The 22,502-nt window shown below is 36.1% G+C and overlaps 2 protein-coding genes across 2 annotated transcripts in view; one reads left to right on the top strand and one right to left on the bottom strand.

Moving 5' to 3' along the window:
• The window catches only part of RIF1 (replication timing regulatory factor 1), a 72,230-nt gene extending 66,258 nt beyond the window's left edge, over nt 1-5,972 (top strand). The window contains exons 35-36 of the mRNA XM_047083997.1: nt 1,329-1,437; nt 1,914-5,972. Of these exons, the coding sequence (XP_046939953.1) occupies nt 1,329-1,437; nt 1,914-2,128 (324 nt within the window). The 3' untranslated portion in view covers nt 2,129-5,972. The remainder of the gene's footprint in view (nt 1-1,328; nt 1,438-1,913) is intronic.
• Nucleotides 5,973-16,476: 10,504 nt separating this feature from the next.
• Nucleotides 16,477-22,502, bottom strand: part of NEB (nebulin) — a 211,725-nt gene continuing 205,699 nt past the window's right edge. Inside the window, exons 145-147 of the mRNA XM_047083946.1 lie at nt 21,661-21,825; nt 21,241-21,347; nt 16,477-17,237 (exon numbers count right to left, since the gene is read on the bottom strand). Coding sequence (XP_046939902.1) covers nt 17,064-17,237; nt 21,241-21,347; nt 21,661-21,825 — 446 coding nt within the window. The 3' untranslated portion in view covers nt 16,477-17,063. The remainder of the gene's footprint in view (nt 17,238-21,240; nt 21,348-21,660; nt 21,826-22,502) is intronic.

The raw sequence follows: 22,502 nt of genomic DNA, 5'->3' as shown, positions 1-22,502 counted from the left end.
CTGTATATTATTTCAGAAGGATTTAGATTGTACTGAAACCCATTCAGAGACCCTTTATGTGTCCATTGAGATTATGCAAAATTGTGAATAAATGGGGGGGGGGAGATGTTAAGATTGAAAAACCAGTGTTTATGTTAGAATTTCTGAGACTGCACCTTACTACTGAAGACTTCTATTTTCTTGAAAGTCTTTGATTTAAAGATTATTTGTGATCTTTAAAAACCTGTTAAAAAAAACAAACAAAGACTATATTAGTAATTTTCAGTCTCAAAAATCAGGAGCTCAGTGTCTGAAGTACACTCAGTGGTCTGTGGGCCCTGAGATTTGTCTCTGAAAATTAACATTTTTTAAAAGCGGTTTTGGGGCGCCTGGGTGGCGCAGTCGGTTAAGCGTCCGACTTCAGCCAGGTCACGATCTCACGGTCCGTGAGTTCGAGCCCCGCGTCGGGCTCTGGGCTGATGGCTCAGAGCCTGGAGCCTGTTTCCGATTCTGTGTCTCTCTCTCTCTCTGCCCCTCCCCCGTTCATGCTCTGTCTCTGTCCCAAAAATAAATAAACGTTGAAAAAAAAAAAATTAAAAAATAAATAAATAAATAAATAAAAGCGGTTTTATTGAAATACATTGATCTACTGTAAGGCCCATCCAGAGCACACAATTGATTTTTAGTATATTCAGAGTTACACAGTTGTCACCATGATCTAATTTTAGAGCATATATTACCTCCCCAGAATGAAATTCTGTATAGCCCTTAGCAGTCACTCCTCATTCTCACCCCCCCCCCCCCCCGATTTTTTTTCTCTATAGACTTGCCTGTTGTGGGCATTTCACAAAACTGGGTTCATGAAACCTGTGGTCTTTTGTGACTGGCTTCCTTGAGCATAATGTTTTCAAAGTTCACATGTATCAGTATTTCATTCTTCTTTATGGCTAAATAATATTCTATTGTATGAAAATATAAAATATTCATATAAATTCTGTATATTATTTAAAGTTTAGAAATCTCTTCCTTGGGTTTTCTTTTCCCATGCTTCTAAACTTGGGAAGTATAATGTAATTTTCTTGGCTATCATGGATTTCTCTTAAGTCCATTAGAAAATATGAATTCCTAATCAGCTCTTTGAGAAAACACTTTGTAATCCTGTTTTTTGTGTCGTTAGTAGAACATAGTTTCTTAGTATTATTAGCTAAGTTAATAGTCCTGTGATAGGCTGGGAAACATACTGTGTCAGATTTTTTTCCAGCTTTAGTGTTTTTTAGTCGTTTTAAAAACAACTTTCCAATTTGTTGATTTTGTTTTTTTTTTTTTACTGGCCTGAATGTATAATCAAGGTAAAGTCTCGTGGACTAGAAGAGATACCAGTTTTTGATATTTCTGAAAAAACAATAAATGGAATACAAACTAAATCTCTCCCTTCTGATGAAGAAAGACTTGCCTCAGGTATATTTTAACAAAGTGGGACAATTTTATTTATAGGACCAGCTAACTTGAAGAAATATTGTTATGGTTCTAGTTTTAATTTGACCATGCTCTGTTAATTTGACCAGTTTTTGTGTTGTTGTTGTGCTAGTGGCCAAGTGCATGAGAAAGTAACTGATTTGACTTCAAGTATGCCTAGTTGTTTTTATCTAATTGTTAACTGCTATTCCATCAAGGTCTTAAATAGGGATATAAACTAAAAATTGTGTTTCAGTTACGCTGTTAATAAAAATGAAATTGCCTGACCATTTCTTTAATGGCACAGAACAAACTATGGTAGATATTTCTGTTGGCCTTTTCCTTTTGAGGAGCAGGGATACAGCCTGCACTCCCAACTTAAATCCTAGGTACTTAAACTTTGTATTAACATAAAAAGAGATATATACAACTTAATTTTTATCTCGGATAAATTGTGCTTTTTTTCTTTTTCTTTTTAGATTTAATTGATCCTGTTGCTTTAGAAACTTCATTACCTAAAAATCTTATGGCACAGATTAGTGCACTTGCTGTTCAACTGGATTCAGAAGATCTCCATAATTATTCAGGAAGCCAGCTGTTTGAAATGCATGAGAAACTTGGTAGCATGGCAAACTCAATAATAAAAAATTTGCAGTCACGCTGGAGGTCACCAGCCCATGAAAATTCCATTTAGTATCTTAAGAGAAAATTGAAGGTTTTTTGTTTTTTTTAACATCACTGGATTTTTTTGATTCATAAAATAAGTTCTGAAATACAGCACAGTTTCAGTCTGACTGTTTGCAAAGTTGATATTTCAAACCCTGAAGGGCTGTGGCTTATTACGTAAGTTCAGTTTGTGAGTTCATATGTAAAATTTTTGTTCATACAACATTTTCTTGGCTGCTATGCATAGCTTTTTGAAAAATTTAAATACCTTGCTGAAACCTGAAAAGCAAAAACTAGAAACAAAAGCATTTTATTTTACACGTCTTAAACTCCTGGATATTCTGATGAAATGTTCATGTAAAATACGTTATTTTAAGTAAAATTGAACATTTCTATTTGAATTTTTGCTGAACTGGTAAAACTGTTTATACTTCTTTTTTTTTTTTTTTTTAATTTATATTTGTTGTGCCTGAGGTTTAAGAAATTTGTTCTTTGTAGAACACCTCAAAGGAGATGCAGAAGAATTGAAATGTTTTTTCGCAGATGTCAATTTTGGACACATTTCAAAAAAAATACCAAAAGTTGCAACTTTTGGGGTTAATATATTAAAGCCGAATTTACTAAAATTCCATTCATTTGCATTAGCAAATATTTGTGCAACAGCATTGGTGAAAATTTAGTCGTTTGAGACCTACCCCATTCATTTTAAAATGCATGACTATTTGTACATTATGTATAGATTTAAATGTTTTTAATTTATAAATTTCAGCCTTTGTTAATGGCATGAATTTTTCTGCAGCTACTTGTGAATACCTTTGTTTAATAGAAACCTATTTTGTATATATTAAATGCTGAGAGATCAGTATGGACAGTTAGAAGTGATTTGTGGGCTTGCTGCAGATGATTGTAGGATTCTGTATCTACAAATACAAATAGTTTTGTACTTAGTAGTCTTAGTAAAAACATGAGTTTATTTTCTAAAGTAACCAGAATGAGTTATAGAGATGAGAAAGTGTTAACATAAGAACTTTGCTATTCATACCTATACTTTTTTTTTTTTGTTTTTGGAAGGAGGGTGTCCACCACTAGAAAACGTGCTTCATCACATTTCTTTTTAATGGAGAGTTAGTATGACTATTTTTGTTACAACTTGGACTATAAGAAATCTAGACTTTATCTGCTCTTTTCACCTACACCTAAAGCAAACTTGGAAGAAATTTGAAATTGTTCTTTTGAAATATGTATGTTTTGCCTAGTTTAAAAGAATAGGGTGTATATAATTAAAACGTTTGTAAATTTTACCATCTAGTATTAGTGCCTGACTTCCCACATTTGTTTCGTCTCTTCACAGTGAGAATATCTCATTTGCTCTCTGAATAGAATGAGTGAGTGACCTCAGTTTCATCCTTTATTCAGAACTTAACCAGATTGAAAAGGCACACATTATTCAGCAAGTTACAGCAAGTTTAATCCTTGTGTCTAGTTAATTCTTATAATACTCAGAAGGGGACCACCAGTCCGCCAGCAAAGTTGGTGTCAATTTCGTAATTATAAAATAGTAGTTTATATCGTCTCTCTTTTCCCAGATTCTTTTTTATAGTAAAGAGCACGTAAGTTTTTTTAGTTAACAGATGTTAAGAAGGTGTGTGTGTATGTGTTTGTTTGGAGAGTTAAAATTGGCTTATATCTTACTGTGTCTTAATGTTTGTGTTAACTGGTTGGTGAAATGAGTTCTAGGGAACATGAACAGTATAGCAGAAAATGTGACTAAAATGATTACCATTTACTTAAATCACTGAATTTGATACAAGCACAGCTATTAATTTTCAAATGTTATAGTTGCACAAGGATGTATTTTAAAATGTTATTTGAAGGCAGAAACCAGTTTGCTAAATCTTCATTCCTGATATAGTTTAAGTGTATATTTGAGGCATCTTAATTTTATTATTCTTGCCTTAAATGTTTCTGCACATTTTCCCCTGAATGATTCCTGAATAGCAAAAAGTATTAACACTCCTTGATCAGTTTCAGTGTGTTGTTTCACTATTAAAATAACATCAGTTTTCCAGCTATTTTCTAAGGGTTAATAAAACAAATGGCAAATATTAGTAAGAGAATCTAAATGTGATTTCTTATTTTATGCATTTATGAAAAGAATCTGGTTGTTTGCAGAAGCATAGTACAATTTATGTTCCAAATGGACTTTGTATAGTGGATTTAAATTTTCAGCATTGCAGTGAACCCATTCTCAAAATGCTGTGACATTTGAACAAGTTTGAAAGCCATTGTTGAATGATATGGAGCTTTTGTTCTAATTCCATATTGTCTAAGATGAATCGGGTTTTACACCTTGAAAGTAGTCAGGGATTCTGTTATATTTTTAAGAACCATAAAAATGTCAAGCAATTTGGATTATGTTTTGCCGAAAATAAAAGTGGCAGGGCAAGAAACAAAATTAGGGGAAAAATGGGAGAGGGGTGTGTGTGTGTGTGTGTAAAATTTACAATTAGCATTTTTCTAAAAAGTTAAAAATTTTTTTAATTAAAATAATTAAAAATAAGTGCCGTTTAGAAAACCTTTCTTGGAATTTAACAGAAAATGTGAGTTAAAGGGGTCACACTTTCCCTTAATGCCATTCTTTCCAACTTGACTTTACAACCCAGTAAGAAGGGCCTAGTTTCCGTCTTACATTCTTTGTTATTGATTTTCAGGGAGATACTTTGCAGCTGGGCTAGGAGGTCATAAAATAGCAGCTATTGACAGTATTACGATTTTGGTGGAGGGGAGAGAGCTGTTTGCTCAATAGCACAACCCATGTCTGTTTTATTCCTAAGCCATCAGAAAGGTTATGTACATTGTATACAAACATTAAAGTTTTGACTTTTAACAGTGCTTCTCAAATTTGGCCTGTATGTATGAAAATGCAGATTATGATTCAGCAGTTCTGGGCTTGAGGCCTGATAGTTCATGGCCAAAAATTTCCACATGATCCATACAAATGCTCATGTCTGTGGGTAGGCCTAAGATGCTACAGGCTGCGAATTAGGTGATAATAACTCAAGCAGGTTTAAATCCCAGGAATTGTTGCTACAAAAGATAAAGGTTAGTATTTTTTAAAATAATTTTTTTTCAGATTTATGTTTGGGGGTACAGACTGGTCTTGAAGCCTTCAAATTAAAGTTCAAAGTTTTTTCAAGAGTTAAAGGTAGAATTTTGCTTCATTTGGAGCCTTTTTTAAATATGGAAGATTTACGGTATTGGAGAGATTTATGTTTTTAAGTAGGTAGTTCTATATTTCATATTGTAAAGAACCTTACTAAGTAGATTAGACGATTTGAACCTTTTTCATTAGTGTATGTGGATTATTTTCTCATTTTTCTAATATAAAAGTAAAATTTCAAATATTAGGAATGTATTTAGTCTCTAAATCTTGCCTTCTAAGTTATGGGGCTTCATATTTTACTAATAAACATTGAAAACAGACTACCCCTAATTAAGATTAACTTGGCAGTAAAGTTAGCAGTACCAAAATAAGTCCTAAAAGATGTGAGTTGTCATTTTACTAAAGACTTCTGGTTACTTTGCCATTACATTGTTGACAGTTTGTGTCATCTTAAAATGGTGCTTGAAAAACAAATAATTTTACCCAAAAAATGAGTTTCTCTGGGCATTGTTATGTTGTGTTTCCCTAACATATTTTAAATGCTTTTTGTGTGGATTGCACTCCTTCAGAGCACTTAAGAAAATGTAGCCAGAAGTTAGGTAATGGGTTTTTTTAATTGATTTATCAAAATTTGTTGATTTTTTTTTTTGTTTGTTTAATCTGTAAAATAAATCTGGGCTTCGGTTTGCGATGGTCCAGTTGATGATAATGTCTGTTATATGCCAGCCTTTATATATTGCTTTTTTTTTTTTTTTAAGTTTTTTTAAATGTTCATTTATTTTTGAGAGAGAGAGAGCACAAGCAGGGAAGGGCAGAGAGAGAGACACACACAGAATCCAAAGTAGGCTCCAGGCTCTGTCAGCACAGAGCCCGATGTGGGGCTCGAACTCATGAACTCTGAGATCGTGACCTAAGCCAAAGTCAGACACTTAACTGAGCCACCCAGGTGCCCCTGTATATTGCTTTTTGAAAGTATGTATTAAAATCTGAGTCATGAGGATTTGAAGATCCTTAGATATTTAAGAGTAGAATTGAGTATTCACTCAGTTCTTTAATAGAATGTTAAATTTTATAACATGATCTTAACCATTTTTTTCTTTAAATACCAAAGAATATTTAAAACCAAACATGAAGTGCCAAGCTGTAAATGCTTACTTTCTTGAAGTATACCATTAGAAGAAAAGATAATCTCTCCCTTTACCTGAGAGTATAAGATTGAAGGCAATATTTTAAATTGATATCACATGGAATAAGAGAAGTATATAGCCTTTTAGTATAGGAACAGTCCTATATACTTTGAAAATAGCTGGTAGTTATCCTATATCCTATACATATAGTACCAGAACTGGTACTAATAAATACCCTGAATAATTGTTTGAGATCTACATTATTTATGGGTTACTCATCTGGCTCGGTCACTGGTAGAGCATGCAACTCCTAAGCTCAGGGTTGTGGGTTCGAGCCCTATGTTGGGTGTACAGATAACTTAAACATAAAATCTTAAAATATATATATATACACACGTTATCTAATATTCTGCCCCCCCAAAACAGTAAATAAAACGACTTCCAACAATAGGCAGAATCATTCCTTAAATGAATAAATTGGGTATAACTAGGAAGTTCACTTTCAAAATAAAGTCATGGAATGGAAAATGGAATATTGTGTAATAGCTGTTTTGATAATTGAGTAATTAGATGTCTAAAGAAATTTTTATTTTTGTAGAATGGGAATTTTCTAAAAGAAGAATGAAATTAACAAAGAATTTGAGTATAGAAACTGAAAGATGTCAGTCCTAACCTAGTAAGTTTTTATGAACAGGTCAAAAAACTATAGCCTGCCACCTGTTTTTTATACTTCCTGAGAGGTAGGAATAGTTTGTACATTTTCTAAAAGGTTGGAAAAGAAAAAAGTAATATTTTGTGACACATGAAAGATGAAATTAAAATTTCAGTGCCAGTAATAAGGTTTTATTGGGACACAGCCATGTTTATCTACATACTGTCTTTGGCTGCCTTCCTGCTGCAACAGTAGATTGGAGTAATGTGACAGACTATATGGCCTATTAACACCTAATGTTCACATATTTGGCCCTTTTGCATAAAGTTTACTGTTCCCTGGTACAAAGGGTATGTTTGTTCATACATGGCATGTAAGTCCATTTGGTCATTTGCTTCTAAATGGCAAAACGGGGATCTTGCTTCCTTAAATCCTTAATTTATTGTTGTTACTTAGATTTTACAAAAATGTGTTCTCCTGATTCCACTTATATCTTAACAATATTGCTCAAATACATATATACTAGGAGGTACTGGTACTTTTTATGTATACTTTTTTCCTCCTACTTAAACTCAAATTATAGTTCTGTGTTTGCCATGGATGTTGAGGGGCGTTGATGTGAGGGAAGGGCATCTGACGTTCATTGGTTCTGTCATTCCTGTGAAATAAATTGGGAGTTTAGGGAGTTTGCTTTTCTGTGTTGGTGAGGAATTAATGCTTTTGATCTATCTTAACACTACCTCCTGTGGATAGACTTGACTAAATGCACTTAGACTGAGAGAAGCCAAATCAGTCATTTATTAGCCTATGATAATTTTTGTTCCCACCACTTGATAAACTCGAAGAGAACTTAGTTTTACATTGAAAATATTTATATTTGATAAGTCAAATGACTTAAGTTGAAATTTCACAGAAGTACCTGTTCATCACTCAATTAACTGCACTAGTATTTGGGAAATAAGGATGTAGTCAGTATTATTTGTGTAATGCTTTATACAGTGTTTGAAGCAGGTAGACCAATATTAAAAGTTTATTTTCAGGTTCATTATGATCGGATTCAAGGAGGGAGAATCTCTGTCTTACCCACCATAAAACTTTTCATGATCTATTGAGAGCTGTTATCACTTGCCAATTGAAACTGGATATTGAAACATTTTTAAAGAAATGCACTTTAATCTGAAATAAAACTATAAAAGCAATTCTGGCACTGTTTTTGTTTTGTTTTTGCTTTGAAGTTCATAAGATTAGCATAATCAACATGCATAAAGTGAACACTGTCCCTCCAGAAACACATGAGCTATTCATATTTTATGGCCTATCGTAGCCTTAGAAGAGGTTCTTTTTCTTGTCCTAGTTTTATAGGTTTCACACTTCTAGATAACATAGCTATATTAAAATTGAATAGACTTAATGATATTGAAAAATACTGTATTAGTTTACTATGGCTGCTATAACAAAGAGCCACAAACGGAGCGGCTTAAACAACAGAAATTTATTGTCTCACAGTTGTGGAAGCTCGAAGCCTTGAGACCAGTTGTTGGCAGGGTTGGTTTTTTGTAAGGGCTGTGAGGAAGACCTCCATGCTTCTCTAGCTTCTGGTGCTTTCCTAGCAATATTTGGACTGGCATGTAGAAGCTTTGCTCTGATCTCCACTTTCATCTTCACCTGGTGTTCTCCATGTGTGTGTATTTGTCCAGACTTCTTTTATAGACATTAGTTCTGTTGGTTCTGAGCTCACTTCATTTTAACTACTGACTTTTGCAGGGACCCTAGTCACAAATAAGGTCACATTCTGAGGCACTAGGGGTTAGGAGTTGTGGAAACCTGAAGAACCCATAACGTGAATTTCACAAGAGTAGCCCTGAATAATAGTACCATGAGCACTGGTCATCAGGGGAACTGTGTGACTCCAGTATAACTTCATTCATCAGTTCCTCTCTTTATTATAGTTTCTTGAGGATGGTATGAACAGCTAGTCACTGAGGATCTTTGCAGCCTTAGGTCTTCACATTTGTGTAATTTGTAGGTGTCTGTACAAAGGACTTCCCTGGTATCACTGTACTGACAAAAATGGGGGTCTAGCCTTTCAAACAGGAGGCTAGAAATAGAAAGTTGGATGAGCAGGAAAGTTTGAACCCTGGATGTGGATTGTCTGTTTTAAGGTGTATCCATTGTGATTGTTTTAAGATGTGATTAATAGGATTCACTTTAAGGTAATGGAAGGAGGGCATTGGTAGGGTAGAGACAGAACAAGATTAGTCATGAATGGAAAACTTTTGAGGCTAGGAAGTGAGTATAGTTGGATTCTCTACTTTTGTATGTTTGGAAAATTTTTCCAAGCTTTTAAATAAAAGCCCTAGAGTTAGGTTAAAATTGTTTATCTAATAGCAACTGCAAAGTGTGCTTTGGCAGTCTTAAAAAAGTGAAATTTCAGAACTAAAACATTTATTATAACTGAGACAGCCTATACTTTGTTCTGGAAGTTGGAAAACCATGCACAATGGTACTGCTGTCATTTAACCTGGATTTTATCGTAGTTAAAATGAAGATTGAAGATGGGAGGAGAGAGTGGCTGTCTCGCCCACCATTACACTTTTAAGGCATGGCCTGCTTTTTTCACAGGACTCTTAAGTTTCATGAGGACACCAACTGTCTCTGGCTCATCACTCAAACCCCTGCATGCAGTGTGATCTCTGATCATTTCCACATGTGTGCATTCTGCACTGGTGTTCACTCTACTAGTGTGTGCCTACTGTGGGTTTCCTCAAGAGACAAGAAGCTTTGGGACAGCAGTTGAACGCCTTTCGCATGTGCTGTCAGCCCACAGCTGTGGATTAGAAAGATACCCTGCAGTTAGGATTCAATCCCATAGCTATTTACATTTTTATAAGTTTAACTTTTAGCTTTGCTGTAGTGAATTTATTACCTATTTCTAAATTTAAATTAGTGTTTAAGGATATATATTTGTATATCAGGGGAGGCCAACTGCCTACTTTTCATTGTAGTTAGCCCTTCTCAGGCCACATTTCCCCTAAGTGGAGGAGCCAGAGGGAGACTACTCATGTTTAAAGCTTCCTCATTGTATGGGGTGCCTGGGTGACTCAGTTGGTTAAGCATCTGACTCTTGGTTTCAGCTCAGCTCATAATCTCAAGGTTTGTGAGATCAAGTCCCACATTGGGCTCTGTGCTGTCCGCTAGACACAGCACACAGAGTCCGCTAGAGATTCTCTGTCTGCCCCTCTCCTAGCTCTTTGTCTTGCTCTGTCTCAAAAATAAGTGAATATTAAAAAAAAAATAAAGCTTCCTCATTTTCCATGAGCTCCCTGCGTAGACACCATTTTCCATGGTGCTCCCCCAACACCATGCAGTGCAAAAACAAGGAAGCAAGTTGTATTATTAAGCAAATAATAATAAGTTGGTATTGAAAGTAAGTTATATGAAGTTTTTTTTAGCTTTAAATTACAGTATAGTTAACATAGTGTTATGTTAGTTTCAGGTGAATAATATAGTGATTTAACAGTTCTGTACATTACTCTGTGCTCATCATGATAAATGGACCCTTAATCCCTTTTACTTCACTTAGCATTTTACCATATATATATATATATATATATATATACACACACACACACACACACACCCCATATCTGCTTTATCCATTCATCTACCAATGGACAGTTGTACTCTTTTCCATAATTTTGCTACTGTAAATAATGCTGCATTAAATAGAGATGCACTTATCTTTTCAAATTAGCGTTTTCATATTCTTTGGATAAGTACCCAGTAGTGTAAATACTGGATCATAGAGTAGTTCTATTTTTAACGTTTTGAGGAACCTCCACACTGTTTTCCACAACACTTTGGCTACAATAGTTTGATTTCCCACCAGCAGTGTACAGGGGTTCCTTTTCCTCCACATCCTTGCCAATGTTTATTGTTTCTTGTGTTTTTGATTGTAGTCATTCTGAGAGGTGTGAGGTGATCTCTCATTGTAGTTATTTACTTAATTATATTTAATTTTGGAGAGGGAGAGAGGGCAGAGGGGGAGAGTGAAGATCTTAAGCAGGCTTCATGCTGTGTGCGAGGTTCAGTCCCATGACCCTGGGATCGTGACCTGAGCCAAAATCAAGAATTGGGCACTCAACTGACTGAGCCACCCAGGTGCCCTTCTCATGGTAGTTTTGATTTGCATTTCCCTGATGGTCTGTGATGTTGAGCATTTTTTCATGTGTCTGTTGGCCATCTGTGTCTTCTTTGGAGATACATCTGTTCACGTCTTCCTATTTTAATTTGGATTGGTTTTCTTTGGTATTGTATAAATTCTTGATATATTTTGGGCATTAGCCCTTTATCAGATATGTCATTTGCAGGTATCTCTCCTATTCAGTAGGCTGTTTTTTTTTTTTTAGTTCTGTTGTTGCTGCCTTCCCTGTGCAGAAGCTTTTTATTTTGATGTAGTCCTGATAGTTTATTTTTGCTTTTGTTTCCCTTGCCACAGGAGACATATCTAGAAAAACGCTGCAATGGTCAATGTCAGAGATATTACTGTGTGTGCTCTGTTCTAGGAGTTTGCTTCACATCTCACATTTAGTCCTTTATTTATTTATTTTTTTAACGTTTATTTATTTTTGAGACAGAGAGAGACAGAGCATGAACAGGGGAGGGGCAGAGAGAGAAGGAGACACAGAATCTGAAACAGGCTCCAGGCTCTGAGCTGTCAGCACAGAGCCCGACGCGGGGCTCGAACTCATGGACCGTGAGATCATGACCTGAGCCGAAGTCGGACGCTTAACCGACCAAGCCACCCAGGCGCCCCCCACATTTAGTCCTTTAATCCATTTTGGTTTTTTATTTATTTATTTATTTTTGTATGGTGTAAGAAAGTGATCCACTTGTATTCCTCTGCATGTAACTGTCTAGTTACCCAACACCATGTGTTGAAGAGACCATCTTTTTCTCATTGCATAGTCTTGCCTCTTTTGTCAAAGATTAATGGGTCATATATAATTGTGTGTTTGTTTATGGGCTTTCTATCCTCTTCCATTGATCTGTGTGTCTGTTTTGTGCAAGTGCCATACTGTTTTGTTAACTACAGCTCTGTGTATATTTGGAAATCAGAGATTGTGCCACCTTCAGTTTTACTCTTTTCCAATATTGCTTTGGCTATTTCGGATCTTTTGTGGTTCCATACAAATTCTAAGATTATTCTACTTCTGTGAAAAATGGTGTTAGGATTTTGATAGGGATTGCATTAACTCTGTAAATTGCTATGGATAGCATGGACATTTTAACGTTATTTGTTCTTCCAATCCATGTGCATGGAATATCTCTCCATTTGTTTGTGTTGTCTTCAATTTCTTTCATCAGTGTTTAATACATTTTGGACTACTGGTCTTTCACCTCCCTTGTGTGAAGTTTATTCCTAGGTAGTTTATTATTTTGTGCAATTGTAAATGGGAGTGTTTCCTTAATTTCTCTTTGTACCTCATTATTAGTGTATAGAAATACAATGGATTTCTGTATATTAATTTTGTATACTGCAACCTTACTGAATTCATTTAGCAGTTCTGGAAGTTTTTTGGTGGAGTCTTTAGGGCTTTCTATGTATAGTATTCATGTCCTCTCCAGATAGTTGAAGTTTTACTTCTTCCTTGCCAATTTGGATGCCCTTTATTTCTTTCTCTTCTTTGATTGCTGTGGCTATGACTTCTAGTACTATGTTGAATGAAGGTGGTGAGAGTGGACATCCTTGTCTTATTCCTGACATTAGGGGAAACACTCTCAGTTTTTCACCATTGAGTATGATATACGCTGTGGGTTTTTCAGATATGGTCTTTATTATGTTGAGGTATGTTTCCTTTATTTTGTTGAGGGTTTTTATCATGAATGAATGCTGTACTTTGTCAGATGCTTTTTCTTCATCTATTGAAATGATCATGTGGGGGCGTCTGGGTGGCTCAGTCTGTTGGGTGTCCAACTTTGGCTCAGGTCATGATCTCATAGCTCATGAGTTCAAGCCCCGTGTCAGGCTCTGTGCTGACAGCTCAGAGCCTGGATCCTGCTTTGGATTCTGTGTGTGTGTCTTTCTCTCTGCCCCTCCCCTGCTCACACTCTGTCTCTCCTTCAAAAATAAATAAAATATCCTCTTGATGTAATATGTCATGTTGATTGACTTGTGAATATTGAACCACCCTTGTATTCCATGAATAAATCCCACTTGATCGTGGTAAATGGTTTTTTAATTTTTTTTTTAATGTTTTATTTATTTTTGAGACAGAGAGAGACAGAGCATGAACAGGGGAGGGGCAGAGAGAGAGAGGGAGACACAGAATCCGAAGCAGGCTCCAGGCTCTGAGCTGTCAGCACAGAGCCAGATGCGGGGCTCAAACTCACAAACCGTGAGATCATGACCTGAGCCGAAGTCGGACACTTAACTCACTGAGCCACCCAGGCGCCCCAGTGATTTTTTTTAATGTATTATTTGATTTGGTTTGGTAATATTTTGTTGAGGCTTTTCGCATCTGTGTTCATCAGAGATATTGGCATGTAGTCTTTTTATTTTTGCTTTCAGTGTCTGTCTAGTTTTGGAATCAGGGTAATGCTGGCCTCATAGAATGAACCTGGAAGTTTCTTTCTCTTTTTGGAATAGTTTGAGGAGAATAGGTATTAACCTAACCTTCAAAATGTTTGGTAGAATTCACCTGTGAAACCATGTAGTCCTGGACTTTTGTTTCTTGGGATCTTTTTAAATTACTGATTAAATTTCATTGCTGGTGTTAAGTCTTTTCAAGTTTTCAAGTTTTCTGTTTCTTCCTGATTCAGCATTGGGAGGTTATATGTTTCTAATAATTTATCCAAATCTTCTAGGTTGTCCAATTTGTTGGCATATAATTTTTTCATAATATTCTCTTATAATCCTTTGTATTTTTGTGGTGTTGGTTATTTCTCCAATTTAATTTCTGCTTTTGAGTCCTCTTTTTTTGTTGATGAATCTGACTAAAGGTTTACCAATTTTGTTGATCTTTTCAAAGTACCAGCTCCTGGTTTCAGTAATCTGTTCTATCTTCTTAGTTTCTATTTTATTTCTCCTCCAATCTTTATTCTTTCTTTCTTTCTCCTGGTTTGGGGTTTTATTTGTTCTTTCTTTTCTAGCTCCTTTAGGTGTAAGGTTAGATTGATTGTTTATTTGAGATTTTTCTTGCTACTTGAGATAAGCCTATATTGCTATAAACTTCTTAGAACAGCTTTTGCTGTGTCCTAAAGATTTTGGACCCTTGTGTTTTCATTTTCCTTTGTATCTATGTAATTTTTTTTCTCTTTCATTTCTTGGTTGATGCATTCATTGTTTAGTAGCATGTTATTTAACCTCTATGTATTTGTGTTTTTTCCAGATTTTTTTCTTATGGTTGATTTATAGTTTCATAGTGTTGCGGTAGGAGAAGATGCATGGTAATATTTTGATCTTTTGAATTTGTTGAGACTTGTTTTGTGGCCTAATATGTGATCTCTTCTAGAGAATGTTCATGTGCACTTGAATGTGTGTTCTGTTTTAGGATAGAATGTGTCTTCTGTTTTAGGATAGACTGTTCTGAATATATCTGTTAGATCGATCTGGTCCATTGTCTCATACAGAGTCACTGTTTCCTTGTTGATTTTGTTTGGATGATCTATCCATTGATGTAAGTGGGGTGTTTAAGTCCCCTACTATTACTGTATTACTGTCAATTCCTTCATGTCTTTTATTAGCTGCTTTATGTATTTGGCTACTCCCCAATTTACAGTTGTTATATCTTTTTTTAAAAAAGTTTATTTATGTAAGTAATCTCTACACCCAACATGAGGCTCAAAGGTGTCCCCAATTGGTATATCTTTTTGTTGGATTGTCCCTTTTATGATTATATAATGTCCTTCTTTGTCTTTGTTTTAGTGTTTTTTGTCCTACGTAAGTATTGCTACCTCAGCTTTCTTTTCACTTCCATTTGCATATAGGCGGCATCAAGATGGATCTTGCTTTTTTATCCATTCCATCATCACTTTATGTCTTTAGATTGGAACATTTACTCCATTTACATTCAAAGTAATTATTGGTAGGTATGTACTTAATTGCTTTTTTGTTACTTGTTTTATGGTTGTTTTGTAGTTCTTCTCTGTTCCAGTCTTCTCCTCTTTCCTTCTCTCATGGTTTGCTGGCTTTCTTTAGTGATGTAGTTGGACTCCTTTCTCTCTTTTTTAAAGGTTTATTTTTGAGAGAGAGCGCAAGCTGGGGAGGGGAAGAGAGAGGGGAACAGAGGATCTGAAGCAGGCTCTTTGCTGATAGCAGTGAGCCCAGTGCAGGCTCAAACTCATGAGCTGTGAGATCATGAACTGAGGTGAAGGCAGACACTCAACCAACTGAGGCACCCAGGTACCCCTGGATTCCTTTCTCTTTATTTTTTGTGTATCTATTACTGGTTTTTGATTTGTGGTTACCATTAAGTTCACATATAACATGTCTTTTGCACCTAGCAGTCTATGTTAAGTTGACCATTAAGTTTGAACCCGTTCTTTGGTTCTTGCCCTCCCCTCCCCATTTTGGGTATAATGGTGTCATACTTTACATTCTTTATGAATTTCTTGACTGATTTTTATGTTTAGTTTTACTGCTTTTGTGTTTCAAGTTTTCTTATATTATGGCCTTTCCTTTCCAAAGAGTCCCCTTTAATATGTCTTGTAGGACTGATTTCGTGATCATGAATTACTTTTGTTTTGAAACTCTGTCTCCTATTCTGAATGACAACCTTGCTGGATAGAATATTCTTGGCTGCAGGTGCTTATCTCTCAGTTTGAATTATGTTATGCCATTCCTTTCTGGCCTGTGGAGTTTCAACTGAAAAATCCCCTGATAGCCTTACGGAGTTACTCTTGTATGTAACTTTTTATTTTGTTGCTTTTAAAATCTCTGTTAGTAATTTTGCCATTTTAATTACTGTTTTTTGGTATGGAACTCCATAACGTTGATTTTGTTGAGACTTCTATGCCTCCTGGATCTGAATTTTATTTCCTTCCTTAGGTTTGGGAAGTTTTCAGCTTTTATTTCTTCAAATAAATTTCCTGCCCCCTTTTCCGAGATTGCCAAGGGCATATTGGAGGGGGCAGGTCAACAGGAAATAGTGGCACAGCACGTCCCACCACTACTGAGTTCCTGGTTGTCACCTGCTGATCCCATAGCTGTTTCTAAAATGTTATCAGCTGAGCCATAAGGGAAGCTTACTGAACACAGTATAGATCTGAGAAAGCCTATGCTTGTGCATTTTTAACAGTACATTTTTTTAAGTTTTTTTTTTTTTTTTTTGGTGAAGTCTAATGTAATGGATTTGCTTTATTGAAATTTTTTATTTGTAGATCTTAAAACTATTAAAAAAATAAGTCATCACATCAGTGGTGTTTATTGCAGAATTATAGACTTTATTAGTTACTAGCTTATCAACAGTTTATATCAACTGTCACCTTTATAACTTCAGAACTGGAATAGAATTAAAAGCATCAGCATTCGGTAAGCAAGAAAAGGGGAGTATTTCTGCCATTTTTTCCTTAATGTGTTTAACATGTTCAGAATCCTGGTATTAAATGTTAAACATTTTCATAATGGAGAAAGACTCTGGGTTGATACAGCAATAACATTGCATAGACTTTTAAAATGCCTATTCTATAATTAAACTTAATCCTATGGAAAATTTGCTAATGACAGTTTTAAAAATAATGAACCTATGGGTTTAATGTTGTCTCTTAAGTTTTATATCCAAGTCCAGAAAATAATGAAGTAAATCTAGTTTAATAATTGAACAGATTGGTGATATTAACATTTGTTTTCCTTGAAGAATTACTGAAGTTCATATAGAAACAAATTAAGGGATGGTATAAACTATTAGTCATATTGACACAAAAAGATCATGAGGCAGCTTGAGTAACAGTGGAGTGTCTGAACGGAAATACTGACTAGAGGTTCTGCAGGTCCTCCAGACAGGTGCGATACTTAAAATGCTTAAATAGCCTCCACGTAGTTGGCTGGCAGCATGCCGGTCCTGCCGGTCCTCTGCACAGTGCCATACATCCAACCTTCATCAATCGCCTGAACATTTACAATAGCATCTCCGTCTCTGAAGGACACCTCATCTGCATCAGCAGCCATATAGTCGTACATGGCACGGAAGATTTTCTATTTGTGAAGATGAAAAAAGGTTAAAAAAAAAAAAAAGATACATATTAGATTTGCAACAAGTACCCTAAACACCTAGTTTTAAGGTCTCTTACAGCTTACTTCACAAATTTAAGTTGCACAAAATAGAATGAGCAACTACCACCAAGAAAGTAAAAAGACTAAAATAGGAGAAAATATTTGCAAATCATCTATCTGGTAAGGAATTACCGTCCAGAAAATATAAAGAACTATAATTCAATACTGATAAAAGGTGGGGGGAAGGGCAAAAGATCTGAATTCTCCAAAGGAGATGTACAAACAGCCCGTAAGCTCCTGAAAAAAATGTTCAAACCTTAGTAGTCATCAGGGAGAACCACAATGAAATACCACTTCACACACATGAGAATGGTGATACTCAATAACCAGTTTAGGGGAAGATATGGAGAAATTTGAACCCATATAAACTGCTGGTGAGAATGTAAAATGGTACAACCACTCCGAATAGAGTTTTGGAAGTTTCTCCCATCTTAAATACAGAGTTAGCATATTCCGGTCCTACGTAGGTAAATACGTCCACATAATAACTTCTACATCTGCCACTGATAGCAGCCCAAAAGTGGAACTAACCCAAATGCCTACCAACTGATGAATGAAGAATGAAAAGGTGAGATTTTCATACAATGGAATATTATTTGTTGATAAAAGGAAATGAATTATTGCTGTATGATACAACTAGATGAACTAAGACCATTAAGTTAAAAGAATCTAGTCACAAAAGATCACATATTGTGTGATTTCGTTTACATGAAATGTCTTGAATAGGCAAGTAGAAACAAAGTACATTAGTGGATCACTTAGGATTGGATGGTGGGGGATGGGGAGTGACTGTTGATGGGTACAGGGTTTTTTTAGGGTGATGAAATATTAGGAAATTAGATTATGGTAGTGGTTGAATAACAAAATCACTGGGCCTGTACACTTCAAATGATGAACTTAATAGTATGTTAATATATTCATAAAATTGTATGAAAAAATGTTTTATATATAGCCTTTTCTTCCCTTTTTGAGGAAGTCAATCTTGTGTTTTGGAGAAGAAAAATTTGAAAAACCATAGCAATATTGCATGTATCTCTCACTTTTGGAATTTGGGAGCATGTTAGTAGTAAAAGTTGCTACAAGCTATCCTCCACATGTTAAAAAAACAAACAAACCTGTAACGTGGGAGGGGAAAATGGGGAATTAAAATCAACAAGCATAGAGTTTTAGTTAAGCAAGATGAATAAGCTCTAGAGATCTGTTGTTCTGGAGATCTCTAGAGATCTGCACACACAGCCTTGAACCTATAGTGAATAAGAATGTACTGAACACCTAAAAATGTGGTAAGAAGGGGGGGCTCCTGGGTGGCTCAATCAGCTCAGCATCTGTCTGTCTCTTGATTTCAGCCCAAGTCATGATCTCATGGTTCAGTTCATGAGATTGAGCCCTGTGTTGGGCTCCATCTGACAGTGCAGAGCCTGTCTGGGATTCTCTCTCCCTCCCTCTGCCCCTTCCTCCCCCTCATCTCAAAAATAGTTTTTTTTTAAATGTTTTATGTATTTTTGAGAGAGAGCAAGTGAGTATGCATGAGCGGGGGAAGGACAGAGAGAGGATCTTTCTGAGAGAGAGGGACAGAAGGGAGGATCTGAAGCAAGCTCCATGTTGACAGAGAACCTGATGGGGGCTTGAACCCATGAACTGTGAGATCTGACCTGAGCCGAAGTCAGATGCTTAACTGACTGAGCCACCTAGACACCAGCACCACCCCCCCCCCAAATTTTTAAATATGGTAAGAAGGTAGAGCTCATGTTAAATGTTCTTAGGATAGCAAAGTAAGATTTTTAAAAACTAACAATTTGGAGATAAAAACAAAGATTGAAAGTGCCCAAATTTTCTTGATAGGAACAGGCACTAATTAGTAATTAGTATATAACCTACATATTTTTTCCTAGCATTCTGAAATATACATACATATATTCATATTCAGCGATAGGTTTCCCCTTTCCCGCTGTATAAGTAGAACAATACTATAAATAATACTTACTGTTCTTTCCATTTAATACAGCTTTGAGGTCTTTCCATATTTTAGTAATATCACAAATTAGCCAGGTCTATACCTTTGGTCTTTTGTTACCATTTTTTCTTACACTAATCCCCAAATGTTTGTCTTCAGGCAAGTATTTTAGAAAAAAAAAAAAAAAAAAGCTTTTAAAGGTGAAAGGTCAAATGGTATGTGCATGTTAATTTTTTTTATTCACTACCATAATGTTCTAATATGCTACTTTATTTTAATTTGCATATTCCTGGTTAGCAATCATGGTGAACATCTTTTTTGTTGGGTGTTTTATTTCTTCTGCTGTAAGTTGTTTATTCATTTGCGTACAGGTCTTTCTTATTTTGACTGGAAGGGGAATAATTTGTCAATGAATTTTTGAGTGTTATGCTTTTTAGATATAAATCTTTTTGTTATGTATGCTACAAATATTTCTTCCAGTTTGACATGTTTCTTTTTGTTACAGAAACACTTAAAGTTTTATGGTTAAATATATGTGGTCTTTTCTTACACATTCCTAGGTTCTAGAACTTGCTGAGGAAGGTCTTCCCCTGTCCCCAGTATTATAAAAGTAGTCTCCGCTTTTCTATAGTATTTTACAATTTTGATTTTTTTTCCCCCCTGCTAATCTGTAATTCTTTAAGGGTCCATTTCTGGACCTCATCTATTTTCACATCTATTCCCATGCTAAGATCCATATTTAATGACAATTTTATAGTATGTCTTGCTCTTATTTGGTTAATAAGTTCCTATTGTCACTTTCAAAATTTACTTGATTATTCTTGCATCTTTACTCTTTCAAATAAATTTTAGGATTAATATACAAAATGGTTTAAAATTCCTCTAGGATTTTGACTCGAGTTGCCTTGAATTTATGTATTTATTTCAGGAAAAATGACAACTTTACAAGATTCCCTTCCTGAAATATAATGGGTCTCAATACTTAGATCTTTATGGCTTTTAGTAAAGATAGTTTCTTCATACAAATATTTTTATTTCAACCCTAAAGAATTGATGTTTTTGTGATATTACGAATGAGTCCAGGGTTTTAAACTAACAGTTTTTTAAGTAATCTGGTGAACTGTAAACATGATTTGACTTATCTCTTCTTCAATGGATATTAACAAGGGAAATCTAAGATAATGACGTGTTTATATGTGTGACATGGGCACACATACGTATATTCTTCAAGAATGAGGGGCGCCTGGGTGGCTCAGTCGGTTAAGCATCCGACTTCAGCTCAGGTCACGATCTCACGGTCCAGTCCGTGAGTGCAAGCCCCGCGTCGGGCTCTGGGCTGATGGCTGAGAGCCTGGAGCCTGCTTCCGATTCTGTGTCTCCCTCTCTCTCTGCCCCTCCCCTGTTCATGCTCTGTCTTTGTCTCAAAAATAAATAAACGTTAAAAAAAAATTAAAAAAAAAAGAATGATTCCAAGCAGCAAATACAGTAAGATAGTGGGTAGGACCAATGAGCCCCAAATGATCATTTGCTTTAGTTTGTTCTAAATCACTGAATAATTCTTTTTAATTAATTTGAGTTTGGTAATGAAAGGTTTCTGATATTACTGGTAACATGAGATGTGTATTAAAAGCATTACATGGAAGGAAAAATAAGATAAAAACAGGGAAGGAAACCCTAAGACAGTCTCTTAACTACAGAGAACAAACTGAGGGGTGATGGAGAGGAGGTGGGCATATAATGGGTTAAATGAGTGATGGGCATTAAGGAGGGTACTTGTGATGAGCCCTGAGTGTTGTATATAAGTGGTGAATCACTAAAGTCTATTCCTGAGACCAATATTACACTATATGTTAATTATCTAGAATTTAAAACTTGGAATTAAAAAAAAAAAAAGACCAGAATAGCGATAATCATTATTGCACATATGAAAAGATAAGAATGATTTCAGTAAGCTCCTGATTGCTTACTTACCCCGGCGGTAGATGGGTGAGATGGGATAGAGGATACCGTTGTCTGTTGGGTGGCAACTGAAGACGATCGCTGTTGTGGGAGTTCCGTGGTTTTCGCATGTTTGTAAGCTACACGGTAGGGGGAAAGTAGTTTACGAGAAGAAATGGTGGCTAGACGTCATTTAATCAGTGTCAAACAGTGGAGGTTCTCTTTTCCCCTAACTTAAAAAGAACGATTTCCAAGAAAGGAGGCTCTCATAAAAGTTAATGAATGAAACATCTGGTTTCATGTGCTTCTCCACAGTTCTAGGCTTTTCTCATCATTAGAAATGATTTTTAAAAATCCAGATTTAAAAAAAAAATTTTAACTGAAAGCATCTGCCCTAGTAACCCAGTCAGCGGGCGGGCCGCGACTGTCCAGGGCAGGGCCACCCACTTGTACCTGTGGAGGTGGCCGAGAAGAAGACGCCGCCGTCGCTGTAGGTGGAGAGGCGCTGGTCGGCCGCTTCCGAGTGCTCGGACTTGTCCTCGCCGCCGCCGCTGACGCCGCTGACGCTCAGCGCGCTGGCCGACCGCGACTGCTCCCGGCTCCGGCGCTGCGCTTGCGCTGGGGGGCGGGGGAGCAGGCGTGAAACTTACGCGGTAGCAAAGCCTGACTGTAGTGAATCTTAGTTCGGTGGGGTGGGGGATTTGCGAAGCGTGGTTTTCGGTAGACTACCACGGATTAAATCCTCGAAACCCTTGTACATCATGTGGTTGTCATCCTCATTTTCCACATGACAGCTGAAGTGACTTACCAAAGGGCGCGTGGCTGCTAAACGGTACAGCCACGCTTCAAATCTCAGCCTGTCCTGGCCCACAACCCCTTCCCTCCACCCTGTCCGTTTTCCTGGCTCATCAAAATTCACAAACTCCACATTAAACTCCTCCAGAAAGCTCTCCCTCACTTCCAAATTAATTTAGATCCCTTTCTCTGAGTTCCTACAATTTGTGTGCAGACCTTTAAAACTGCACGTGTCAGGGTGTAACCACTGATTTACTTGTCTCTCCATCAGGAGAATAGAGTGTAAATCCTTTAAGAACAAGCACTATGTATTATTCTACATTTTAACATGAACAGAAGACACAAAGGCATGTGGCCTGTCTTGTTAATAATCTTCCTGGATGACATAAGAATGTTCAGAAAGTTGCCAAACGTCAAATTCATTCTCTTCCCAGTGCCTATGTATTTTTTTCCATTATGTCTCCAATAGAAAGATGTAGTACCTTTTTTTTTTTTCTTTA

Source organism: Lynx rufus, unplaced genomic scaffold (genome assembly GCF_022079265.1).
Source record: "Lynx rufus isolate CCGP_SWC_20201006 ecotype Redwood Valley unplaced genomic scaffold, mLynRuf1.p SCAF_2, whole genome shotgun sequence".
Lineage (NCBI taxonomy): Eukaryota > Metazoa > Chordata > Mammalia > Carnivora > Felidae > Lynx > Lynx rufus.
This window is presented reverse-complemented; position numbering and strand designations above follow the sequence as displayed.